This window comes from Cyclopterus lumpus, chromosome 25, assembly GCF_009769545.1.
Source record: "Cyclopterus lumpus isolate fCycLum1 chromosome 25, fCycLum1.pri, whole genome shotgun sequence".
Taxonomy (NCBI): Eukaryota; Metazoa; Chordata; class Actinopteri; order Perciformes; family Cyclopteridae; genus Cyclopterus; species Cyclopterus lumpus.
Genome location: NC_046990.1, coordinates 11,178,565 through 11,205,370, shown reverse-complemented (window position 1 = coordinate 11,205,370; position 26,806 = coordinate 11,178,565). Strand labels below are relative to the sequence as shown.

The 26,806-nt window shown below is 44.7% G+C and overlaps 2 protein-coding genes across 2 annotated transcripts in view; one reads left to right on the top strand and one right to left on the bottom strand.

Moving 5' to 3' along the window:
- LOC117728008 (raftlin-like) overlaps positions 1-17,220 on the bottom strand; it is a 77,421-nt gene extending 60,201 nt beyond the window's left edge. Inside the window, exons 1-2 of the mRNA XM_034528642.1 lie at positions 16,786-17,220; positions 6,669-6,841 (exon numbers count right to left, since the gene is read on the bottom strand). Coding sequence (XP_034384533.1) covers positions 6,669-6,816 — 148 coding nt within the window. The 5' untranslated portion in view covers positions 6,817-6,841; positions 16,786-17,220. The remainder of the gene's footprint in view (positions 1-6,668; positions 6,842-16,785) is intronic.
- LOC117728009 (cysteine-rich venom protein) lies at positions 10,290-26,383 on the top strand. Its single transcript, XM_034528643.1, has 9 exons — positions 10,290-10,348; positions 22,671-22,734; positions 23,097-23,100; positions 23,379-23,479; positions 24,377-24,467; positions 24,810-24,940; positions 25,445-25,533; positions 25,701-25,783; positions 25,876-26,383. Exons 2-9 carry the CDS (start codon positions 22,675-22,677, stop codon positions 26,010-26,012), a joined length of 696 nt encoding a protein of 231 aa, XP_034384534.1. The 5' UTR covers positions 10,290-10,348; positions 22,671-22,674; the 3' UTR covers positions 26,013-26,383.
- The last annotated feature ends 423 nt before the right edge of the window (positions 26,384-26,806 follow it).

The window sequence follows — 26,806 nt, the reverse complement described above, 5'->3', positions numbered from 1 at the left end:
GCAACGCAGCAAGGAAACGCAGCAAGGCAACGCAGCAAGGAAACGCAGCAAGGCAACGCAGCAAAAGGCAACGCAGCAAGGCAACGCAGCAAAAGGCAACGCAGCAAAAGGCAACGCAGCAAAAGGCAACGCAGCAAGGCAACGCAGCAAAAGCCAACGCAGCAAAATGCAACGCAGCAAAAGGCAACGCAGCAAAAGGCAACGCAGCAAGGCAACACAACAAAAGGCAACGCAGCAAAAGGCAACGCAGCAAAAGGCAACGCAGCAAGGCAACGCAACAAAAGGCAACGCAGCAAAAGGCAACGCAGCAAAAGGCAACGCAGCAAGGCAACGCAGCAAGGAAACGCAGCAAGGAAACGCAGCAAGGCAACGCAGCAAAAGGCAACGCAGCAAAAGGCAACGCAGCAAGGCAACGCAGCAAAAGGCAACGCAGCAAAAGGCAACGCAGCAAAAGGCAACGCAGCAAGGCAACGCAACAAAAGGCAACGCAGCAAAAGGCAACGCAACAAAAGGCAACGCAGCAAGGCAACACAACAAAAGGCAACGCAGCAAAAGGCAACGCAGCAACGCACAAACACACGGAAACACAAGACTACACACACACACACACGCACACACAATCTTGGCTCCTCCCCTCGTTTCCGCTCTCTAATGACGGTTTCACGCCCACATGCACAACTAAATAAAACCCAGAGCGCCTCGGGTTGTGTTGCTCGGTCATTCAGAAAGAGCGACCGCGACTGGGATCTTGATACAAGTCTCAAGGGAATGGATCCAAATCCAAAAGGGTCCGCTGTGATCTAGTGACCTTTGAAAATGGCTCTGAATCCAACTTCCTTTTTCTTTGTTTTCTTTGTTTTCCTCTCACTCCCCGACCCCCGACCCCCGACCCCCAGTCTTATTCGTGACGTCCCCCCGTAACACACTCGTCCTGCAGGCCCGAATCGAATCATGGCGAGAATATTTCTCTTGAGCGAGGGAAATTGAATTTTCGTAAACACACACACACACACACACACACACACACACACTGAGTTCAGTTAACTGCAAAACCAAAGCCTCCAGAGACAGGAAATAGTCTGCACACAATACGAAGCATTACAAGGAGAGCTAATCTTAAACATAATGCTGAGCAAGAGAAGGAGGGAGGGAAGGAAGGAAGGAAGGAAGGAACCGAGCAGAAATCTGCGTTTCCTGTTGCCGAAAACTTTTGTCAGCAGTTGCAGCCATTTGAAGCTCGCTGAGTGGAACCTGCTGCGCTCTGTCACACGCCTACAACGCTGCTCTGACATCTTTGTCTCGGCATGTTGCTCCCCGACCGGCTCCAGACAACAACAACAATACCAGCAGCAGCCACTTACTGCAGCGCGCCGCCGACTGGGGGGCGAGGAGCGAGTCTCGGGTCTGAATCTTGTCCCGTCGGGCTTGGACGGCGGCCCGATTGCATATTTCATACGCATTCGTGAGCGATTCCACAATTCACCGGTAATCCCACTGATGGCATTCGTCTTGGAGCGCTCGGTGTGCAGCGAGCCGGTCCCAAAAGGAGGGCCGGGTGATTCATTCTGTAATATTCCCAAAAAAAAGCGATGGCCCCTTTGCCCATTTCTCAGAAACACACTCGCCTCCCCGCCTGCATCTATTTTACAACGGTGTTGTGGGAACACACCGGGCAGCTGGGAATATAATGTGAAAAGCAGATGACCGTGAATTCAGTCCTCAATGTCGCTCCTCCAACAACCGAGATTCAATTCCACCTCTCGAGCGGCGGAGCCAGGGGATAAACCCGCCGTCCGAGGACTAATCTCCCCTCGGAAAGCCACTCCGGCGTGCGGCGTTGCTGCTGACCTCCTGCAGCACGTATCTGAGTGGATTGGTGGGGGGGGGGGGGGTTGCTCCTGCGTGTCACTCACCTGCCGCCTCTGCTACAGCTCATATTAACAAGGGGACTCTGGGACTCTGTGGGTTTTGCATATAAATGATGTTTCTAGCGCCTGAGATGATATCAAACACTGTGTGTGTGTGTGTGTGTGTGTGTGTGTGTAGGCCTCACATGTCTGCACGCCTGGCTTTGATGTCAAGGGGCGACATATTTATATTCCCAGTGTACCCAACCTGCCTGCCAACGCATTAACCCCGTTTACAGAAAAATACTAAACATTTGTTTATTTATTTTTTTTAATCACATTTCGGGGGAAATGAGACTCATCCCGTCTGTTGCGCTCGTGTTTACGATGAAACTTGCCACTGTGGCAAGAAATGACTGCGAGCATTAATCACGGTGCAGAAGAAGTTCCAGTGAAGTGAACTCGACGTCACGGGGCGGCGTCTCCCCGAGAAGAGAGGCGGAGGGTGAAAACTGCTGATGCAGAGGAAAAAAAGAGGCCTGCAGCTTCTGAGGCTTCTATTACGCAACACAGTGACACAGTGACAGCCATAATGATGCCACGATTACAAGTAAACAAGAACAACAACTTCATCCAATTGTATTACTTGTTCCTGGAACATAATGAAATATGACGTTTCCAGTTGCATGAGACAAGTTATGCTTTTGAGTCAGTGCTCGTCTGATCGTCAAAGACACGGCCTGAATTTAAAGTTTACTCTTTTTATAATCAAACTGAATACATTTAAACACTGAAGTTCAAATGAGACTTGTGGCCATGAATGGCATTAATGGGATAATGGCTCATTGATGTAGAGAAATTTTTTTTTAAATGATTTATTCATAACTTTGTTGAACTGAGCAAGAGTGTGTTTTATTGCTCACGAATTCAGCTTTTTTTTATTATGAGGAAAAATGTGTTACTTATTTCGTCCAAGGACACACGAGTTAGCGAACGCAGGTATGAATGTCCCCTTTAGCCTTTCTGCCACGTGGCCTTGAGGCCCCGGGCCGCACTTTGCCGCGTCTCTTTTCTGGCCGCACGGCATCAGCGTCTCGTCTGTTCAGATTCTGAATTCTTAACGAGCTCCACGGAGCGAAAAGCTGCGCTCGTAACCGGAGGCGGGTTTCACTTTTCGAGCCCACGGTGTGAACCGCTGCAAAGAAAACCGGTTTATTTATGACGCCGGAGACACAGCCTTCGATTTGTTCCCACAGCGGTGTTTAAAAGATATTCGCCGTGTCTATTTTTGATAGAGCGTCTCCTCTGCTCCCAAAAACACTTCTTTCATTCACGTCGTTTACGACCGGACACGTAACGTTCACTCTGTCAATACCATCATTTAATTTTTTTAAACTGAGCTTCCCAAGAGTTTTATGAGCCAGGAAATACATACAGTGCAATGTGTGTTTTGTTGAGCACTTAAGGAACAAGTAGAGGAACTCGTTAATTGGCAAAGTAACTCAATTTACACGTCAGCTGTGAGCCAATTATCAAGTAATAATCCCTCACACTGTAAGTATCTGAATATATGTGCATGCCCTACAGCTCTACCAGAGAGAATATTTTCATATTAATAATCTTTGACTTAAATATTTAAGTCAAATATATATATATATATATATATATATATATATATATATATATATATATATATATATCTTAAATATTTTACAGGTTTCCTGTAGAAAAAGACCCGACACGTCGCCTACACTTACGTACGCAGTGCTGATGCAGTGAAATGATTCAGCCACTTGGGCAACACAGACACACAACTTAATGTGCTCCTCTGGGAAACACACACACACACGCACACACACACACACACACACACACACACACACACACACTTTAAGAGATGAACAACAGAGAAACACAGACAGAGGCGTACTGACAGCGACAGAGAGGCAGAGTAAGAGGAAACTGATTACAGTAAGTAGCAACCCCCACCAGGACGGGGAATGCTTGAAGATAACAAACGTGGCCATGAGCCAAAGACACACACACACACACACACACACACGATTCAACAAAAGGGAGGCACCCGTCCACCTCCGACCTCCTCTTCCAGCCCCGCCCTCATGTCAGGTCCCGCCTCCTCCATCCATCCAGTCTAGTCAGCCTGACAAGCTAATGGAGACTAATCAACTGTCAGGGCGAACACGCCGTGCACTACGTCTCCCGGCTTCCCGGACCATACCCCCCCCCCCCCCCCACCACCACCACGCCGCCCTCCCACCATCATTTCAGCGATAACTGTCACGAGCAGAAATTACAGAGTGATGGCTATATATAGGCCCCTGGCTCCTCCTCCCTTGCCCTGGAGCGCACACAAAGCACATTACTTTCCCATTTGCTCAACTTAATGACCACCCCCATTACATATTCAATCTTCATCTAATCCTAATTCTACACCCACCCTTAAATTTACCTTGACCTCAACCCAAGTGCTGATATCGGCCGCCCAGAGATTCTGCAGAAGTTTGCAGATGACATTACGCTCTACTTTGCAAATCAATATATCTGACGGCTCTCTTCTCCCTTCGATAGTTTCATTATAATTAGCGTAACAACGGTGCTTTGATCATTTAAACACCAGGTTAGCTTGAGAAGTAGTTTAATAATGATGTGGGATTATTCTGCTTTAGTCTTCTGGTTCTGCGTTGAAGCTGCACATTGTTGGGAGTAAACTGGAAGCGCAGCAGTGCGTCTGAGAAACGAGTGCTTCGCCCAGTGTAGGAGGACGAAGTGGGTCTACTTTATGGGGGGGATTAGCGGAACGGCTGTTCTGTTATGGCTGCCATCAGGAAGAGTGGATGTGTTGAAATGCTTTGTGAGTTCATTAGTATTACACACTTAATCTAGATATTTAAGGCAAACAACCTATTTGTATGCAAGGAAACATATTGACTGCGTCTCATCAGACGAGCAGAATGCATAAACAAGAGTTCCAGATGTCCCGAAAATGCCGACATTCATTCTTCTTTTTTTTGTCTGTAGATCACATTTCTGTGATTTTTTTGGGGCCTCCGAGGGGCAGTAGAATTAAGCTGTTAACGCAGCGCTGACATCTTGTCGGCTTTCACGAGCTCGATGGCAGACAGTTGTAGAACATAACCGTGTTTTTAGAGCTCGACGTGCCGACGCGCAACAAAGAAAACAAGTGAAAATGAAAAGGGGAATCCACAGCCAGAGCAACGAGCAGGAAGGTCTTGAGGAAGGGGAAGTTTAGACGGGTCAAAGACTTTCACTGTGAAACCAAATAATAAAAAACTACTTCTATTTAACCTTCTTCTAAACCTAACCACGTCGGCTTGTTGCGTAAATACACCAAATGTACAGTTTTTCTCAATTAATTTAACCTAAAATAACCTTTTCAAATGTCTAAATCTAATGTTCGATCATAACAACACAAACAGACAGGAATACGCCTAAATGCACATGAACACACACACACACACACACACACACACACACACAACAAAGTCCACACAAGCCGTTGCTTTAGGTCTCGGCCTCTCAGGAAGCAACACCCACCTACCGTCTCGTAAACACCTCAGACTGAGAGGAAGCAGAGGAGGGGGCTCTACCGGCCTTTTCTGTGTGTGTGTGTGTGTGTGTGTGTGTGTGTGGCTATCTTTGAAAAGGAAACTGATTAATTTCCATATGTTCATGCGCAGCGCAGGAAACCTCAGATTCCGTTTGACTGTCAGCATCTTCACAGCTACTGAAACAAACTGAGACCTTGACCACAATAGTTTCATTACCCAGAAGGCCACCTTTGACTTTGGTTGTACCCCCCCCCCCCCCCTGGCTGGAAACATATATATCATTAGCACAACGTGTGAGCATGACTGACTAATTGTGAGAACATAAACTAGAGCTGCGGCTGCTTTACCGGGAAACAAATTAACACTCAATCATTACAAGAAAATCCTTCAGAAAATTACAGCCAGTGTGCTGCGATTCCATAGATGAGTGATAGATTTCTGCTGCACCTGACTCCTTAATGCTTTTATCCTGGAGACACGCAGGTGTAATGGCATTTTCAGAGGGGCGGTAGACAGATTAATCACGCTGGAGGGAGCATTATTCAGTCAGAATACTGCACACCGCACAAAGAGTTGCAGATTGCGGTGCCGATCGGCAAAAAACCTGTGAGGCATATTGCCTTCTTATCACGCTGAGGTACGAGGCAGCCAAACGCCTCAGGCCTCGAGCTACTCGGATCATTTCAGCTGTGCAAGGGGCAATCATTTAGATTTGTACGACCCGGCAGCACAAAATGACCATAACATGGTTTCAAAAAAGGGAGCTGTGGGGATTATTGATTGATAGGGACTTCTGCTATGCTGAGATTTCAGGCTTTTAGTGCCCAACTCGGTGAGTTATATTTAATGAATGGAAACGGGCCGATACTGACTCAAATAGAGGAATCGGATAAAAGGGGCCAGTCTATTCAATTCTATGTAAACTACATACATTTTACAATTGAATGGTAAGTATTTATTTATGCTTTGTAATTCCTTTAATTAATAACAATTCAGTAAATGTACATTTATAATAATATGTTGTGTGAAGGTCAAGGCTAATGTTAAATAAGACAAGGATCCCAGTCACAGCGAGGCAAACAGACTATTAATTAGTATCCGATCGGTAGTAAATAGTATTGTTATCAGGACTGGTGCAGATAGTTATACGTATTACTACTAACACTAAGATTGGGTCACTGGTTATTCAACTTCGAGCGTGTGAGCAGCTTGATAGAAATCCAGGTCTCACCGTCTTTGCCGATGAGGAAGTCCAGGTAGCGGTAGGTGTAGGCCACGCCCACCTTGGTCTCCACCTGCGGTCTCTTCAGGGTGGAGTAAATCTTCCCCGGACTGTTCTCCTCCGACGTCGGCTTCATCTTGCGCAGCCCGCAGCCCATGGCTGTCTCTGAGTGGGCGGGGCCTCTGCCAACCAGAGAAAAACAGGCCGGGTCAGCGTTTCATTGTTATTGGAGGTGAAAGATCCTTTTATTTGAGCAACACCACAATGTGCACTTTGTTCCTGTTGTAGTTCTTTAACCAGAAAACATTTCCAAATGCTTTTTGTTTGTTTTCATCGCAGAGAACCAAATGTTTCCATTCATATGATGTAAAAATCAATTAGCAGAAGGGTCTTTCTACACAGCCAATCTGCATTACATTATAATTGATAAATGGCATGTTTAAGAGTATAATAATCATTTGTTATCTAATTATCATGATCGTAATAATCATCCTTACCTCACAACAATAATATAACATTTACAAATAGTTGCATAGTTCTCTGGTGTTTGTTGCGCTGTTGGATCTACTTTTTACAAATGAAAGTGTCTTAGAGAATGTGCAACCGATCATACGTCTTATGTAAAATCATCAATGTATCTAAAAAGCACAATAAGTACAACACAAGTATAGAGAATATTACAAAAAATACATTTATTATTAGTAGTAGTTGTGTTTCCCCCACTGGTAATGACAGATTGGCACACACACATGAAGGCGAACCATCATGCACTCTGATATCCGTGATTCCTCTGGGATGTCAGAAGGAAAAAACAATAAATGCTGGATTGAGCGTCTAAATAAATAAATGAACGCGACTAAATGAGCTTGATTTTTTTTCACGGGTTCTGTGCCTCGTTCCCAGGGAGACCAAATTAGCAGAGAAGAAGAAGAGGAGCCCTTAAAGAGCGCCTCGCCACAAATGGTTCGTGACGGCACCGCCGTCCGCCGGCTGCGTCTGGGAGCAGGTGACATCCCACTGTGTGCCGCTGATTAAACTCAAGGATGGACGCGTGGATGGATGGATGGATGTGGTCCCCTCCCCTCCAACCTCGGCTGATGAGGAACCCTCTCTATTAAGCTCCCGACTAATTACAGAACGACGTAGGGGCCTCGGCTGGAAACCACGAATCCGAGCCGGCCGTCGCTTCAGAGACAGGACAGGAAGGGGGGGGGGGGGGGGGGGAGGAAGGAAGGAGTGGGAGACTCTGTTAATGAGGTGAACGGCAAGAATGGAAAAGGTGAGAATCAATCAAGGGAGAGAGAGGAAATGGGGGTTGCCGAGTTGCAGATTGTTAGTCAGAAACGGAAAGGTGGGGAGGACGGGGGGGGTTGACACCTCGGAGGAAGCCTTCTGAACGCGTTGTGTGCATCTCAGGTGCCGTGAAGTTGTGTCTTGGCCTCTCTGCACAAACAAAAAGAAGCCAAACGCAAAAATAAAGAAGCCGAACGCAACGTGCAGAAGCTGGCATAGTCAAAGTCCCTAAAAGCGCTTCAGTCGCCCCCATTAAGTCGTCACTCAGGTCTGCGCCGCAGTTCACCAGCTTCACAAATGCCTCTGCCGTCAAAGAAAACAGCAAAAAAAAAAAAAAATAGCTAGAATATTTTTTCCCACTGTTGCCTACAGTTGCTTGTAAATAGCTTTTATCATGTCTCCCCGTACCCTGGAGAGAGGAGGAACAAGAGGCTCTGTCATGTAGTCTACAAGAGCAGGAGGAGAGCTACTCAGAACAATAGGATGGGGGGGGGGCTGGAAGGAAAACAAAGTGGATGAGGGGAGGAAAAGATGGAGGTGCTTGTATTTGCATAGCTCCTGGAGACCGGGGAGCAGATCTGAGGCGAAGGCGTATTTTTAGAGCTGAACTGACAGAGGAAATGTGAGATGTTTACGATTTATTTTTTTCCGTCACCGTTTCTTGCCTCCAACCTTCTCCTCAGCCCCTCAGCTCCTCCACAAGCGTGTGTTTTCTAAAAAAAAAATTCGGGAGATTGGCAGGCGGGGAGTCAGGGATGCTCGACATGGAAGACAGACTAGCTACAGAATAGAAGAAGGGAAAAAAGTAACGGGAAGGAGGGCCATTGATTTCCCTTTTTGCTGAATTAGCAACGATCCTCTTGCCGTTTTGTTCTTTCTTTTGTCTCTTGCTAATGGCATTGAGAGGTTTTATATGATAAGAGGTTTTATTCGATAGGATTCTCTCTTCGTGAGCCGCGATTGACGTTCAGATGCTTTGTTGTCTCCGGGATGCACTCAGAGTTGGCCCTTACAACCAAAACATCCCACAGCACTTTGTATTGTGCTGAACGCGGAGGGTAACATCAGGGAGGGGATTGTCTTTCACTGCCATGTTTGGTATCCGTCAGTCAAAAACTATTTGTCAGTTCAAGGTTTGCTTTGTCTCCCGCGCTCGGCATTGATCATCTGGGTCACCTGTTGCTTCTCTGGGGGATTTGACACGTTATTAAAGATGAAATAAAATATTGTTTGGACCATTTTGGGTGCAGGAATATACGGAGCAAACTTTTGCTGTTTTCTGGCCATCTAACTAAAGTAAGTCTAACGTTCGCTCTCCTTTTAGCTCCGTTTTGGTCTCCGTTAACTCGCTCGAGCTCGTCGCTAATCTTGTCGCTAATTATGAGTCATAATTGAGGTTTTTAAAAGGGAAACAAAAATGAAGAAGAAGAACATTCGGGAAGCAACCCGGCTGATTATGAAAAGCTAACGCTAGTTGTTGGGCTAACAACGGGACAGTTGTCATAGGGCTACCTGAGGTAACGCTAGTTGTTGGGCTAACAACGGGACGGTTGTCATAGGGCTACCCGAGGTAATGCTAGTTGTTGGGCTAACAACGGGACGGTGGTCATAGGGCTACCTGAGGTAACGCTAGTTAGCCCAACAACTAGCGTTACCTCAGGTAGCCCCATGACAACTGTCCCCCGTCGCCTCCTTATGATCAATAATCAATGAATCATCCAGCAGCCAACGTTCACAGAACGTTATCGTTTATCAGTGTGGATGCTCTCATCGTCATGTAGTTATTGTTCTGGTTTCATAACAAAAATAATGAGCTAAAAAGACGCTAAAAGGCCCTGCAGAGCTGCAGACTCGGTCCATAATAATATAGTTCACATCATATATGAATTTGATCTGAGCTCCTTGGAAAATGGAGCTTCAAATTATTCTAACGAGGAATTGGAACTTTCTAGTTTTTTGACGTCGCGGTAAGAGACGACGGTACACATCGCCACGCGATCACAGCACCGGCCGCGAGAAGCGACTTCCCCGAGTGAAATGTAATGCGGCCCGAGTGAGATCTCCCCCGTAGAACAAGCCCACGTTGCAGCGCTTTGATGGCAACATTGCTGAGATCAAACCCGGCAGCAGGAGAAGCTTCAGAGTGGATTATTGGAGGAGGACATTAATTAGGACACTGTGTTCTTGTGTTCTCCTCCATGTAGTCTCCCTTTTAATGCTCTCTTCCTCTCTCCCTCGCCCCTCTTTGCCTTTTTCTGACTTTTGATCTTTTTAAGCTGACAAGGGAAGCGGAGCGCTCGCGAGGCGGCGTTTCTGTTTTCAGTATCATTTGTAGTTTCCACGCCAGGAGGAGATACAGTATGTATTTCTTTTATAAATAAATTAAGGACTGCTAGGTAAGTGTTTTATTGGTGAATTTTGGTGTCTTCGGCTTCATCTTTATATGGATTCAGACACTGACGGCAAGTCGTTGTCCACAGAATCTTATCTCATAAAGAAATTGATCATAAGCATTATTAGTTGAGATTGTAACTGGACCTCAAATATTGAAGTGTTTATAAATAGTGACAATAGTTTCATTAAATGAGACACAACACACTTCTACTTTTTGGTGTCTCTGGGAAAACCCCATGTACTGATGTGCGGGGAGTTTCCGTGGTTACCAAATGACCTTGCATAAACATGGGCTCGCCATCAGCAGATGGATTTATTTAACAGTTAAAACCGCACATCTAAAAATCCTGTGTTTGGTCTGCTTTGATTGATTGACAGCTGTCACACCAGCTGAAACTAAACTGGGAAACACACCAGATTCTGAACCAGCGATGTTTGAAAGCACCAGTTACCTAAACTGGGGTGTGGGGAGGGCCGGAGTTTTAAAAGTGAAAAGTATAAATGATGCATGGTTCTGCAGTGTCCTGGGGGAGGGGGGAGGGGGGGGGGGGGCAGAACATGAAACCACTTCTGGCACAGAAGGAAATGCCCATACGGGTTGTTTTCCGGAACAAGCACTTAGAGCAACTTATTTTGACAAAAGGTCACAGGACACACGGTCGATGTGTCCAATAGTCTGATGTCCTCCGTGCTTCACCCTCGATCTCTGCGGCTTCGGGTGACGACGTCACACGCTCCCTTTTCTTCCTTCCTTTAGTCCTCACCACCTTGGATCCTCACCTAGGTTAATGCTGTAACCTTTAGTGTCCTTTTAAGAGAGGGAGCTCCAGTGTGTCCCTAAACATACTGTACATGACCTTTTTATCCAAACCTACAGGACAGTTTAAATACAACATGGTGTGTCTGGATGCTTGAGAGGCGACTAAATACACAGCTGGCTGTTTAGCTACTTTACACATGCTTACTTCCGAGTGAGCGTCAGACATAAAGAGCTAAGCTAGCCGCAAACAATATATATTCAGAGTGTAAATATGACTTTTTCCGACCATAAGCACACAAGCGGACAGAGAGGAAGTGGGTTTTGATGCACGAGAGGCTTAAAACCCTCATTTTCACAATGAAACTGGGTCGCTGTTGGAATCCACGCGTCATGTTGTGATCTTTGCGATTACGGTTCGTCAGTTTTTTTTTTCAGGAACAAATATAAATGAGAACCAGAAGAGGGTAAATGGGCGGAGCAGCATGAGGTCAATATAGACGCCCTAAGGTCACACTCGATGGGTTTCCCCCAAAAAAACACTAATTTCTGTTTCTCATGACGATTAACGAGTCAGTATAATATAATGCTTGTGTAACATCCAGAATGCCATAAACCAGAAGAGACGAGGCACTTCAGGAGGAAAGGTGTGTGACGTCTTTAGGATTTGCAAACAAATTCAAAAACTCACAAAGCGTCGGGTATTGTGAGTGAAGGCATTATATGAATTAAACATTTCTACTTTGAAGATCCCACAGAAAAGATTGCTATAATTAAAAAAAAATTCTTTCTTTCTTTTTTCGTTTGTTGTCTATCTTCTGCATTTTTCATTTTATGTTTGTAATTTTGTAAAATTTTAGGCTTCAAATAAGCCCAGTTGGCTTTTTGTCATCTCTCCCTGCACTGTAATATTCATTTATATTTATTATTATTTTATTGTTTGAATTAAAATAACAAAATAAACATTTTTTGGAGGCCGTGGGGGCCAAAGGTGGAATTGCTTCTTCTTTTTTTCTTCTTCTATTCGCTGAATTTGTTTTATTTGCTTTAAATGCCCAAGGACGATGCATAACTGGAAAAAAAAAAGAAGAAGGGAAGACGAGGTTGTGACGAGTGAGACGGAGAGAGAGCGGGCGAGTAAACAATCGTGTCCGTCTGAGACTCTCCGCCCATTCTGGGCTCCGTGTGGCCTCGACCAACCTCGTCTCCGTACAGTCTCAAGGCCCGGTTGCAGTCCATCCACACACACACACACACACACAGAAATACACTCATGCAACGAGAGAGGTATTGCCATGGGAACCAACCCCTCTATGACTATTCCCTCCTCAGGGGAATAATAGGCACCAATCTTTCTCAACCTCTCTCTCTCTCTCTTTCATTGTCAGTTTCTCTCTTTCATTTTGTTCTCTCCTTTCTCTGGTTCGCCGTAAGCCCCACGCCCCTCCTCACCACCAGGATCCGCCCCCGCCCTCCTCCCACACTGGCGTCCTCCTGCTCCCCTCCCTTCCTCTCCGCATGTCTTTGACAGTCATGAGTTTGATTTGTTATGCATAATCTATCCACGCTGGGATTTGTACAGTTCTCGCAAGTGAAAAGCAAAATAAAATGTATCTCGACTCAACCCGCACAAACGTTTTCAAGCTGCTGTCAAAGAAAACGCTGCGAAAGGGGGATGGTTCATCAGGCAGGAGAGAGAGAAAAAGACTTTGGGTTGCCCTCTTTGTATTTGGAGCTGGAAGAGATTCTCCCTGAGTGACTCATTGCTTTCTGTGAACTTGCTCCAGGCAGGTCATTCTTTATTAAAGCCAGCCGAAGCCAAGTTCTTAGGTTTTCAGACACCCTATCGATACGTCCGCGTTGAACATTAGCCGATCAATACTGCTGCAATTTTCTTGACCGCCCATTACAACAGGAGTCAATTTGCCTTATAGGAATATCAAGGGGGACGTTTGTGTTTCCTTTGTTTTTGTTTTCTTTGTCTCTGCTTCGAGGCTACAACACAACCGGCTGAACGTCGTCTCTTTTGTCTCCCGTCTAGCCCAGGGGACTCTTCCTTGGATGCCGTCTCAGGTCTAGGGCAACGCCAGAGGCGTGAATGAATTAGTACCTTCGAAAGGCACGATCGCTGTCACCGAACCGGGGGAGCGAGGGGATGTGAGACACCCTGACATGACGACTGCAAGACTCACACCTCGTCTATTGTGCCACTGAGCCATGTTTACTGCCTGAAGTTCATATTACTGCCAACAAATTGGAACAAATTACACCAAGATCCTGGAATCAAGCACTGAACATCTCTAAAATACAGACGACCCTGCCAACCAAATACCTATATGTTGTCATCATCACTTTTTTTTTTTAAACTCATTTTGATTTTGACTAAAAATCACCTTCCGGCAACTTGTTTCTTTTTTTTTTAGGAATGAAATCCTGTATATGTTTATATTGCATCATGTCCCCAATGTGAGTCCCTGGCATCAAACAGGCGCAGCGCGAAATGAGAGTAGAATGAAATTAAAATGGTTTAAAAATAACTACATTTCAATTAGATGTACCCTAAATTTGAGTGTAAAATGTTCTCGTATTTTGTCGTGTCCGTCTGTGGGTGTTTGTCTGTACTTAACGGAGTGCACATTTTGGGTCTCACCAGCCAACGCTTGCCAATTACCGTAATCTAATTTCACACCTCACGGGGGGATTCACTGTGCTCGGATCAGATAGCAAACATAAGTTGATTAAAGTACATGTTTACTAAAAGAAAATCAACATGGGCTCAGAAAACACACACGCTGATGGTGGAAGGAAGTAAAACTCTTCAAAACGACGGCTGAATGTTATCAGTATGTTGTGAATATACTTCAAAGGGTCGCTCGCTCCAACCAAGTTACAAAAGTAATGGTTTCTTGTTTTTTTGCCGCAGGTTTTGGCTTCATAAGAATCGTTCCGTTTAACCATCACGCGAAAATACGAGTGCAGGTGAAGAATAACCTTATTTTACGGTTTAATATAATGATATGTTAACGACATGTTGATGAGCAGCGCTCTGTTGATTTAATTTTGGGATCAAAGTTGTGGTCGTATTTATTTTGCTTCTATAGAGGATCAGTCTTCACTTTGATGCAAATATTTGTACATTAGCAGGAACATTTCACAAATGATTTGAAGTGCAATGGATATGTGTTGTCCCTGAAATCAATGAATAATAATAATAATAATAGATAAATAAATAAATGGGCATCCTAATGTTGATCAACACCATCACGATTATCACTTTGTCCATAACAAACCGCTGGTATGTGGTAATCTTGAAATAAATCGTAATTTAATAGTCGAGAAGGAACTCGGAAGCCATTGAGTTGCATTCTGGGAAGTGTAGGATCCTTGAACCACACAAGAGACCAACAGTCAAGATTGCAGGGCGCCCAACTTAACCCCCCCAACCTTAGTAAGTCATTTTCAGTTATATATGGTAATAAGTTAAGAGCAAAAAAGCTTTTACCATAATACATTAAGTCTACAGTTGTAAAGGTTAATTTAATCATTTGGTAATAAATGGATTGTTAGTCCTGATGCCATGAACGGTCCATGAGAAGGGTCTAGCTAAAATGACAAAGAAAGCAGATTGTGTTATTTATGGCCCTTTTTCGCTTTATATAAAAGCATTAATACGCGGTGGAGTCGGGTAGAATTCCTCATAACGGGCCTTATTATAATGCCTTATTAGCTGCCACAAGTACCACGAGTGAGATTCCATCCACTCCCAGAGATCTCTGATGCAGAAACCTCAAATTAAATCAAAAGTGTCCGGAGGGCAACGTTTAACTGGAGATTGGAGGGAAAGTGTTTGTTTTTTTGTACGGTAATGTTCTTTTCCCTCATTCCCTTCCTCCACGTGACATTGTAGCGAAGCCCAAACCACAATAATCACTTCCACATTTAAAAACAGCCGAGCTGAAGAGCGGCCAATCCTACGATGCAGCCACATGCCTTTCCCCTGTGTGTGTGTGTGTGTGTGTGTGTGTGTGTGTGTGTGCTCATGTCATATGCACGTTCACGCGTGGTACTGCATGTGTTCATATACGTATTCTCCACGCTTACACTTTGATGTACACACTTTGATGTTCACGTGTGATGTGTGTGTTCATAGTGCGCTTTTGTCTGTGAAAATGTGTTTTCTTTTTCATTTGTGGATTTTGCACATCATATGTTCAACATCTGATGGTGTCTTTGTTGTGTATGTTTTTGAGGCTACATGTGCACACAGACGTGTGTGTGTGTGTGTGTGTGTGTGTGTGTGCAGCCTGTATCATGTTTCAGTGTATTTGCAGGGCTGCCCATATGCTGTTTTCCTTTTAAGTTATTTTTTTTGTCTCTGACTGTGTTTCTCTGTTGTTCATCTCTTGAAATGTGTGCGTGTGTGTGTGCGTGTGTGTGTGTGTGTGTCGGTTCTGTCCCAGTTTTAGACCTTCAGAGTGAGGACATTTTGGCCACTCCTCACTTTTGAGTGTTTTGAGGTTCAGGGTTTTAAGGTTCAGGGTATACAAAACGATTTTGTTGAGGCATTTCATTGTGATGGTTAAGATTAGAGGAATGGGAATGAGTTATGTCAATGAGGGTCCTCACAAAGATAGAAGGACAGGGATGTGTGTGTGTGTGTGTGTGTGTGTGTGTGTGTGTGTGTGTGTGTAACAGACAGACTGAGACAGAGCCAACTCCTGACCCACCAACACTGTAGAGTTAACGCAGCCCGACGCTCCACAGCTCACCAGCTGGAACTAATTAACAGCAGTTCAGTCAGAGTGAGCTCTCTCTCTCTCTCTCTCTCACTTTCTCTCTCTCTCTCTCTCTCTCTCTCTCACTCACTTTCTCTCTCTCTTACACGCACACACACACGTTGCCCCTCTTCCCCCGGCTTTTCCTCTCTCATGCCCTCGTCTTCCTCCTGCCTGACACCCCCCCGCCCTTCCTTCACCTCCTGCCATCGCTCAACTTGTTTCCCCCTTTAAACCTCCTCCTCCTCCTCCTTCTCCTCCTCCTCACGCACGCACGCACGCACGCTTGGATGAACTCGTGTACGGGAGCACATAGTCGAAGGCATGTAAACATCCACTTGTACAGACAGGACACGATATATAGGCGCATGCTGCACACACACACACACACACACACACACACACACACACACACACACACACACACACACACACACACACACACACACACACACACACACACACACACTTTTAACCTTCATCCGTAGAGTACAGTATAGCTCACACCCCCCCCCATCTTGAACCACGGCCCGGGTCTCTGGTTGGATCCAGGTAGACATGTTTCACATTCTCAGCGCCGCTCTGCCATCCATCCCGCATGTGACTTCAAAACAACCAGAGCTAATGATGTGCACGGTGAATGGTCAGAGTGTGTGTGTGTGCGTGTGCGTGCGTGCGTGCGTGCGTGCTCGCAGTGGATTCGGAGCTTGTTGTTGAACACACCGCCCCGAAGCCAAACTTGTGGCTTGCGGCATCGTCTCGTGAATCAACCCGTCTGTGGTGAAACAAATGTCGCCGTGCAATCCAAGTTCGCGGAGGCTGCTGTCCGGGAGGGGGGGCGCATGCAGCGTGTGACCCCCCCCCCCCCCCGGACATCAGCCCTCACGCAAAGCCAAACCTAACGTACCTGTTTCGCGAATCTCGTTGAAAAGTTCAGTGCTCGGACGCGCAGGCGGCAGCCGGGGCAGAGCAACGCATTCTACCGGGGAGCAGGGATGGAGGACTGCGGGGTTCGGGCGCCGGGCTCACGGGGGAGGCTGCTCTGCTGCTTCGAGGGAACACGCGTGCTCCTCCACCGAGGAACCGGAGCGTCTGCGGCGGATCCAGCGCTTGGCTTCGGCTTCCCCCCTCAGTTCCACCTCGCTGCGTGCGTCTGGGTCATCCTCAAAGTATGTACCGATGTTCTGCGAGCTCAGGGAAACCACATCCTGTCACATATTTACCTCCCTCCCCTGTGTCTCCTTCCCTTTTCAATCTATCCTTCTATTCTCTCTCTCTCTTTCTCTTTTCCTGTGTGTGTGTGTGTGTCTCTCTCTCTCTTTTCCTGTGTCTCTCTCTCTCTCTGTCTCTCTCTCTCTCTCTGTCTCTGTCTCTCTCTCTCTCTCTCTTTTCCTGTGTCTCTCTCTCTCTCTCTTTTCCTGTGTCTTTCTCTCCTCCCCCGTGATTGTCTGAAGCAACTGAGCGCTCTGACCCAGCGTCTGTTCTGCACAGCCTCTCTGTCTCTTTGCCTCTCTGCCTCTCAGACTCTTTGCCTCTCTGTCTCTCAGACTCTTTGCCTCTGTCTCTCTGCCTCTTTGCCTCTCTGTCTCTCTGCCTCTTTGCCTCTCTGTCTCTCAGACTCTTTGCCTCTGTCTCTCTGCCTCTTTGCCTCTCTGCCTCTTTGCCTCTCTGTCTCTCTGCCTTTTTTCCTCTCTGACTATCTGACTACCACACCAGTTCCACTTGGATGACTGAAGAATCCATCTGAGGAGAGGTGGGGGGAAGAGGGAGGTGAGGAGGGGGCTTCACTGGGAAATACCAGAGTTGGGGAGAGGGGAGGGGGGGGGGGGGCAGCGGAGGGTGTTTAGGGAGTGAAGGACTAAAGAAAGATGGGCAGGCAGAAATAGAAATCGATAGTGTGTTTGAGAGAGAGATGGAGAGAAGCAGTGGACCGCTGTGCCACATAGTCGATGCACGTGCACTCACAGTCACACGTGCACACAGTCACACGTGCACACACAGTCACACGTGCACGCCGTGGGAAGTGTTCCTGGGAGCTGGTGATTATAAGTTTGTCTATAAGTAATAAAAGGATAAGGGGTTGTGTTGAACAGGGTGTGTGTGTGTGTGTGTGTGTGTGTGTGTGTGATCCTCCAGGACCCCTTATGGCCCTGGATCCATTATTTAAGCCAGTTTGTGTCGAAAACACCAGACTCCTGTTGCATAAACTGTGACTTCCACCACAGCGTCAACACCTGCTGAGGACCCTCTGCATCTCTGCTGACGTCACTGTCTGTTCCATTGATTCCAGACCTATTGATGGAAACAGGAAGTGAGCGTAGGTTTGACCCCTGGTGGTCGCTCGGTGCGATACGACGACTGTGTTTTGATGGTTGAATGTTTCTCACCTTCTTTATTCTGATTTAAAGGTAAATGGAAAGCAGCTACAATGAATACTAATATTCACGTTTACATGACCAATACCAAGTGAATAATACTACACTAATAATCATGTTTACGTGAATAATACTACACTAATTAAAGCTGCAAGCAGCGATGTACAGGTACTGGAGTGTCTGCACAGCTATTTAATATATGTAGGGGAACCATAGTGTTGGAGCTGCTCTTTTTTTAAATTTGTAAGGGGCGCTATTGAGGCAAATTATGACCACATAGGCCAAAAGCCATATCAAATATTTATTTTCATCCCCTTTGGCATGTGTCAAAAGGTTCCATGAGGTTGTGACCATCCCAAGTCAGACTTACTCTAATGTGCTCATGACATTGGGCTCTTCTCAAAGTCATTATCCGGCCTCGTGGCGGGATTCCCTCGCTCATTCGCCAGCGTTTCAAGAAGAGCCCTCATTGTGTCGCTCTGATGTTGCCATGAGGATCTCCAGGCTGCATATTAATGATGCGTCTCTTGTGAGAGAGTTCCTGGCTCTGTTTGCTGTCACATCGGGAGCCCCATTAGACTTTAATCACCCTTCCTGAGCGGAAACTGCCCACGTGCATCTAATCTGGGCAACGTGGAAGGGCATACTTCAGCGTTAGACCACCTTCACGTGAAAGAGGTTCAGGGCAAATCGTATCTTCTGAGAGTTGGAAAGAACAGAGACGCTGTGGGGAGGCGCTTGATTGGTTTTCATGCCCTTTAAGAGCAAAATTAAACAGATGCCCAAATGCTGCAGCCGTCCTGGGGCTGAGGCTTGAATGACACGAATGATCCCCAACAGTGCCATTGGCAGCATGCTGGAGAAAACAAAGCATGCACACAGGAAGCTGACGTTTACACGCTGCCGTCGTCAACTCTCACACTTCGTTGGTTTTATTGTTTAGGTCCAAATTAGATGCGCTTAATGTTCTGCAACTTGGTGGAGACTCAAGATGTTGTCAAGATGGACGGGCCAGCAAAGTGTGTGTGGAAGCAGCAGGCTGACAGCTGATTGGACGGGAGAGCACGAGTGGAACAAAGCACATCCCTAATTGATTTCTATATGAGAGGGTTCAGGCATCGTGACCAGAGAGGTGGCAGCGCCCCCCAGTGGCTGAGGTGGGAAGTGAGTCATTTCAAAATGAGTGGTAGGAACATGTCTGATGCTGTGGTCTCATTTGAGTTTCTATTAGTGCCTGATGTGAAAGTATAACGATATGCACATATTATATTTCAATAAATAAATAAAAATGTGATATCATTTTGCGACACGTCTGGAATATACAGGTAAAAAAAATATATTGTGCGTTGACTGCAATGTTTATTTATTTATATATTCCATAGCTGTCTTTGTTGAATAATCCAACAATTAAATATTCATTATGCATTCTTGATTTTTGTTTCTTGAGTGAGCAATGTATGTGTAAAAATAAGCACTAAATGTGTATCAATATACACATTTAGTGCACATTGCAATATGTTTTATTGTGCCCGTAAAGAATTGTATCACGTGACTGACAGTAATTCTGTATAAATGCCCGAAATGCTTGCAAGATGGAGAAAGTGGTTTTGGAAAAAGTTCAAGTAGATTATTATTCTGAGCTCAAATCTCAAAGTGTGCTAGTTATACAAAGATACATGAGAATGTCTTTCTGCTTGAAATTAATACACTTATTGTATTATTCACATGCTTTTTAATCTCTTGCGCAGTGTGCATGCATTCAGTAGTGTTGTTTCTTTTTTTATGAAATACCATAGTTAAGCAACGGGGTAAACTTCCCCTTTACTTCAACCTTTCTCATATAATTTCCTGCATTAGGTTGTCAACGTTCTTCCCGGTCGTCATGTCATGTCACTCTGGTCCATAATCTCTACAATTACTTTTAAAGGTGTTTTTTTATTTATTCTAACCTCATGAAAAGAGTTTTTGTTCCAAGACAACCACAAAACACACAATGCCTTTGGTACATAAAGCACTCCACCCACGGTGTCCATCATCGCTCTCATTCTACGCTGTTGACAGACTGCGGTTTACATTCTGTAGGACGGCTAGTTTACAGTTGATATGCAGCTGGGTATCTGATGTCTTATTTATGTGCTTTGGAGATTGCAATGTATGTGCACAATCTTATATCTTTACTGGATTGCCATACAATTATGTACAGATATGCATGGTCCACCGCCAAGTCTGTGTTACATCTACCTGATGCATTAGCAAATGAAATGATGTGCAATGGGAATATGTTATGAATCCTAAATATGTTGGTGATGCCTTTGACTTTTCCTTTGGCGCCATGAGGTTCACGTTTGGTCTTAAGAGTGAAATAGCTCGGCGGCTATCGGATGGCTAACACGACATTACGTCTGAAACATGAATTCAATCTTTTTATAACAAATCGGCGTCAATAGGCATCGCTTTTATCCGCTTATTGCAATTAAATCGCGGCCAAATCGTTTTATTTCGGGGTCGTACTGCTGAAGTATGCTCGAGACAGTGAATACGTGTAGTTTGTGGGATTTCCTCCATGTGGCCGGAGGACGCAAATAACGACAAATGATCCCGCGAAGTAACGTGAATGCAAGAAATGTGCGCGGTGTTTGGTGTGAACGCAGCATCCGAGCTGAGGGCTTCCGTTAGCTCCTGTCTGCATGTTGACGTGCGGAGCCATCGTCAGGGAGTGTTGATGGGCTCGTACAGTTTTCAGTAGTTTGGCCTTTGCCCGACATGCAAATGGTCTTCACATCCGCCTCAACTGCAGTTTGTGTGTACTAGTAGCAAATATCAGCACGATGAGACCGTCCTTTGCAAGAAGGAGCATTACAGCAGTGATCACCATCTTCCTCCCCACGACGCACACCGAGGACTCTGGATATAAAAACAAGACCAGACAAGACTCTTCTTTCCGAGAGTTTACTCAAGTAGAACTTGTTTTTGAGCCGTCCTGTACAGCCCGAGGCAATAAGCTCCGAGGCGATAGCATTTAGACACATAATCACAAGTCAACAGAGGAATGGGAACATGCAAGGTCGCTCCAAAGATAAAACTCTGCTTTGTTCACACATCATTTCTTGCAGAGCCGGCAATGCACGTCCTTTATTTCACAGAGACAAACTACATAATCATTTATTGTGCTCTGAGAATATAGAAATAGACTAAATTAAATAAATGCATGCTGTTACCGATTGTACTGTACTCTATTCTAGAATGTCCACATGAAAAATAGAAGACTATACTTACATGATATATGATCTTTACATCACTACACATGACTTTATTTGTGAGATTTTCCTTCTAATACCAGTGCTCTTTGCTCTCCTGTATAATCTGACTGTGTGGCCCATGGATGTGTATTAGCCATAGAGGCTGTCTATCACTCAGTGTGACAACTAGTCAAATATGTCTATTAAATCTGCAGCCAGCTAAGTTTAAGCAGTGTTATATGACGACCCAACATCTGCAAACAGACTTTAGAAGACGCTGTAGCTAATCTATTTATCAAGTATTTACACAAAGAAAGGTTAGCGAGCATTTGGAGCTCAGACTGTATCATAGTGACAGTTGGTTTGTGGACGACTGCTTGTCCATCACCATCAGAACGAGAGGGTGGAGCTAACTACAACCGATCGACCATTTTTAAGCAAAAAGCGACTTGTCAATCACCACATAGCCACACCCTAAAAGCATCGTCTTTATTCTTCTCTAAATGGGACAAAAATGTACAAAGTGAACATCCGGCAAGAGTGAAGTAAAGTAGTTGTGCCTGTGTGAGCAGACGGGCAACAGACTGACTGCACTGGTTGTTCTTGACAATACTCGTGTGAAAAGAAAAAGAAAACATTGTCAAAAATGTATTAAACATTTTCTGTCCGTGCCTCGTTTTGGGTGCGTCTTCAGCCAACGTGTGCTGTATTTAATATTTAATACAGGACCACACGGATCTATCTTGCAATCTACAGGTGCTCTTTTTTCTTCTTTTTATTTACTCTGCCTTGAGATGCCTTTCCATTCAACTGCATGCAGTGTAAACTTGAGACAATGCATCAGAAAGTCACTGCACCCTTGTGCTGAACAATTCCATGTTTACCTTCTGTCAGCTGCACTCCATTAAGTGTGCATTATGTAAAGCCCAAGATTGCACTGCATCAATAGCCAGGGGGGAACACCTAAGAATTGGAAATGGTCTTTAAAAGGAGGGACTCACCTCCAGCTTCTGAAGGCTCAGGAGCAGGTGTGCTTATTCACTGGCTTTCCTAAACCTTTTTAGGATGCAATTACTCTTGAATTTCTTTGCCAGAATAACATATATATATATTGTCTTCATTTGTTGTTTTTTATAGTAATCTTACTTTGTTTTTAATCCTCTTTTTTTGTGGTCCAGGAAAATGTTTGCGTTCCTGCTTTGCATCTCGGCTCTGCAGCAAGCGCACGCTGCCTGCGTTGTGGTGAGTAGAAGTATTTAGAAGTATTGGAATATTAGGACGTTTTAATACAATAGGCTATGTTGGAAATTATGTTGTTCACTCGAGTCCTGGAGTGCAGTTTTGATTTTGAGAGACTTTTAATTTAGACAACACTAGAATTCACAATATTATAAAAGAAAATGCCACTGTTTTAATAAACAATATCACATAGTGTGTGGAGCAGGAATAACTTTTTCTCCAGCTAATGCTTTAGCTTTAACGTAAATATAAAATACATTGTGCTGCAAATGCTCCTCAGAAATAGTAAATAATGTCCTGATAAGAACCCTAACTTCTGTTTCTTCTGCTTTCCCAATGTGTCTGGTGCCATTGTGTGTCCGCAGCAAGGTGAGCGCAGTGCTCACTGCATCTGGCAGAGATACGCTGTTTTCAGGCCTCACCTGAGAAAACCTTTTCAATATGTCTCCCAATAAGATTATGGGATTTTGTATAATCCTCTCTGTAAATTCTTCTGTTATGTGGAGCCATTTCAAAATAATTAAACCCGGATATGTTTGGGAGTCACGGCTGAGATATTAAGCCAGTATTAGGCTGTATTATATCTTTAATATCTTGTTTACCTGGTGGTTTTAAGCGTGTGTGTGTGTGTGTGTGTGTGTGTGCAGACATTTGCCCAGAAACCCCAGCGGTCCAGTCTGAGATCGTTGGCGTTCACAATGCCTTCCGCAGAGCGGTGCGGCCGACTGCCTCCGACATGCTGTTGATGGTCAGTGCTGCTTTCTGCTCGTGAAGGCTCAGCTAATGTTCTCCGTCGCTTGTGAGACGGAAGAGAGAATAAACACATTTAAGTGGGTGTGGCACGGCGCCTGAAAATCATAAAATCATATCATAAAGAGGTCTTTTCAAAGGGTTGTATAGTTTGATGATTAGGAGCTGACTCCGCCTTAAAGGGCCAGCGTGTAGCATTTATAGGACTCCATTGGTAAAATATTATATTAATTAAGTGTGTTATATTTTTTTAGAATCATAATTTTCAATACTTTAGAAGGAGTCCACTATGTTGCACATACATGTTTCTAGTTCTCCTACACTAGAGGCCCCAAATCCTGCACACTGGCCCTTTAAGCGATCTGTTGCAGGTCACCTCCGCTGATAGCAGGTCACACTATGATCCATCACAGATAAATACAATCACTCTAAAATGTCATTTTTATGTTCATTACAGGCGAGTAATGTCAACATGGTCTAATCTACTGGGAGCCAAGCCCCACCAGTCCAATAGCATTGTACACAGTTGAAAATCTTTCAGTCAACAGGAGAATGAAGACATCTCATTTCCTTTCCAAAGGAAAGGCTGCAGGGTTTCTGCACGAAAAGAAAAGAAAAAAAAGATCTGGTGTTTATATTGGAGCTTTTGGCTTGGGGCTGTATGAGAAGCACACCAGCTGGTCTCACAGGGGGGAGCGCGTTGCAATCGCAACCTTTTTTCTTCTTCTTCCTATATTCTAAGATCTGGAGTGTAAAATATTTTTCGAAAAAAAAAATCACAAATTATCCCATTTTTTCTTCAAAAAAACCCCCCCCAATATCTCGTGAGAGGACGGATCTTGTTTGGTATTTCTGGTTGTGTGTTTGAAATGAATCATTCTTTCCCCTCTTGCAGAGCTACAGTGAGGAGGTGGCAGCCAGCGCTCAGGCCTGGGTTGACAACTGTATTCTGGGTCACGGAGCGCCCAGCACCCGCATGCTCAACGGTATACGCTCTTCATCCTCTTCCTCTTCCTCTTTTGTTTCCTCTGAACCTCGCTCCACAAATGCAGCGCCTCAGATGACACCTCAGAGGTGCGTTCAGGTTCCCTGTGACCTGAGTGACCTTGTGATTGATTGATCCGGAGTCACGGTGAACATTATCTTATCTACGGTCTTAATACCTTCTTTTCATAACTAATTACACAGAGTAGGATGTGTTATCTTAAAGGAGGTTTGATCATCAATGGGCTTATTAATGAAGCTGCTTTATCTATATAAACTGGGACATGGAAATGAAGGTGTGTGTTTGCAGAAAGACTTTAATCGTGTGTGTATCCAACGAGCAGGATATGAACTGGGTGAGAATATGTTCTATTCATCTGCACCTGACTCGTGGACGGATGTCATCAATGCTTGGCACGCTGAGGTGTCGCGCTACCTGTACCCCAAAGGCTCCAGCAGCGGCCACTACACACAGGTGACGCTCATATCAAATGTAATGCAGGCGTCTGGGTTTGGGGGGTTTTCAGCTCATCGTTTTGGGTTTTTTTTTCGGCCCACAACTTCACCGTTTTGGTTCCCTCTGATCCCATTGAGCTAAAGATCCAGACATTTCCATGAGGGTTAAAATATGGTGAATATTAAACTTACATTCCATGAAGTGAAACACAACTCTGATTGAATGCTCCGGATCTGCTCGGTGTGTAAATAAGAAACTCTTTGCTTCCAAGCAGTTAGACTAATAAAAATAGGATTAATAATCATGACGGTGAATCTGTGGATTCTAGCTTTCAAAATGCTCCTAAGTATTCATTTTATGGATAATTGTCTGTACAAAATGAGTGTGATTCATATCCTTTAATACAATTCCAGCTCAAGAACTGATATGACTCTTTAAAAAAAACAAACGTAAATGAGTCATGTCGGGCAATATGGTTTACTCTCAAAGTAAAGTGGATTTTGTTTTTATCTTTATTGTCAGGTGGTGTGGAACAGCTCCTACAAAATTGGCTGTGGGGTGGCACTGTGCCCGAACAGCATCTATTTATACGCCTGCCATTATTACCGAGCGTAAGTGACCCTCGTTCACCCACCGTATGACTTTGTTGTATCAATGAGCGTTACGATGGTGGAGGTAAACAAGAAAGAACAATAGAAGTGTCTATATATATGTATATTTAGAGGTTAGTTCTGAGTCAGGGGGAAAAAACAAACATGTTTTTTAATGTGTTGAACAGAGGAAACTTCAGGGGATGGCCACCTTACAAGGCCGGACCCCCGTGCGCTTCCTGTCCCAATAACTGTGAAGACAAACTCTGCAGTAAGTAACAGATGTTAGGATGCTCTCTTTATGGCGGATGTATCAATTGTCTACCGAGGTCACGATCTGACCTCGCCATTGTGTCATTTCAGCCAACCCCTGCCCTTACATAGACAAATACATCAACTGTCCGACCATGAAAGACACGACTGGATGCAGCAACCGCCTGGTGTCTTCGTGGTGTCCCGCTTCCTGCAAATGCACCGATGAGATCATTCCCATCGCCTGAAGTGGAGCCAGTGGGCCTGCAGAGGGCATCGGTTCAGACTAGTTACACCTGTGTGTGTTCTCCGTCTGTGAAGCAACATATATGAGCTTATAATCATATACTCATGGCACGTGTCTGGGGAAATGGGGCTTAGTTCTGATTGCCTCAAGTTTTAGTGGGAGTGTTTTTTAAATATGTATCTCGAATCAAAACCCCATCAGAGTTGTGTGACCTGTACTTCGGGGGATTTATCTCACATGATGCTATTAATTGCAGAAATGCGTAAATGAGAGCAGGAAATCTATTTTTCTTGATGACATAATATGAATCAAACATATTCATTCTACATATCAAGCGCTGTCACTTTGTTGCGGTTGATGAGGATTAAAAATGTAACGGCATTTAGTTTTGTGTCATTCTTGCCTCCGTATAACATGAATGTGACAACGTCAAGTGGACATTTTTATTTGTATTATTAACAGACAAATACAAAGTGTTTATAAGTTACTCTTTCATTATAATTTAAAAGAAAAATGTTTCCCGTCACACATACAATATGGAAGTCCCTTCATTATCTTCAGGTGTACTATTTAAACTGTGCTGGACGTTCTACATCATTATTATATCCATCTGAAAACTAAAAACAGAATGTTTACTGTGGTTTGGAGAGACAACGCTGAAAAAATGATCATGTTTGTCAGATCACACCTGACTGTGGCTCACAGTGCCACCGCCTTCTAACGTCAACACCTAAGAAAATAAACATATTTGCATGAATTTACATAAACCAGAAGCAACAAGCTGAATCAACTTTC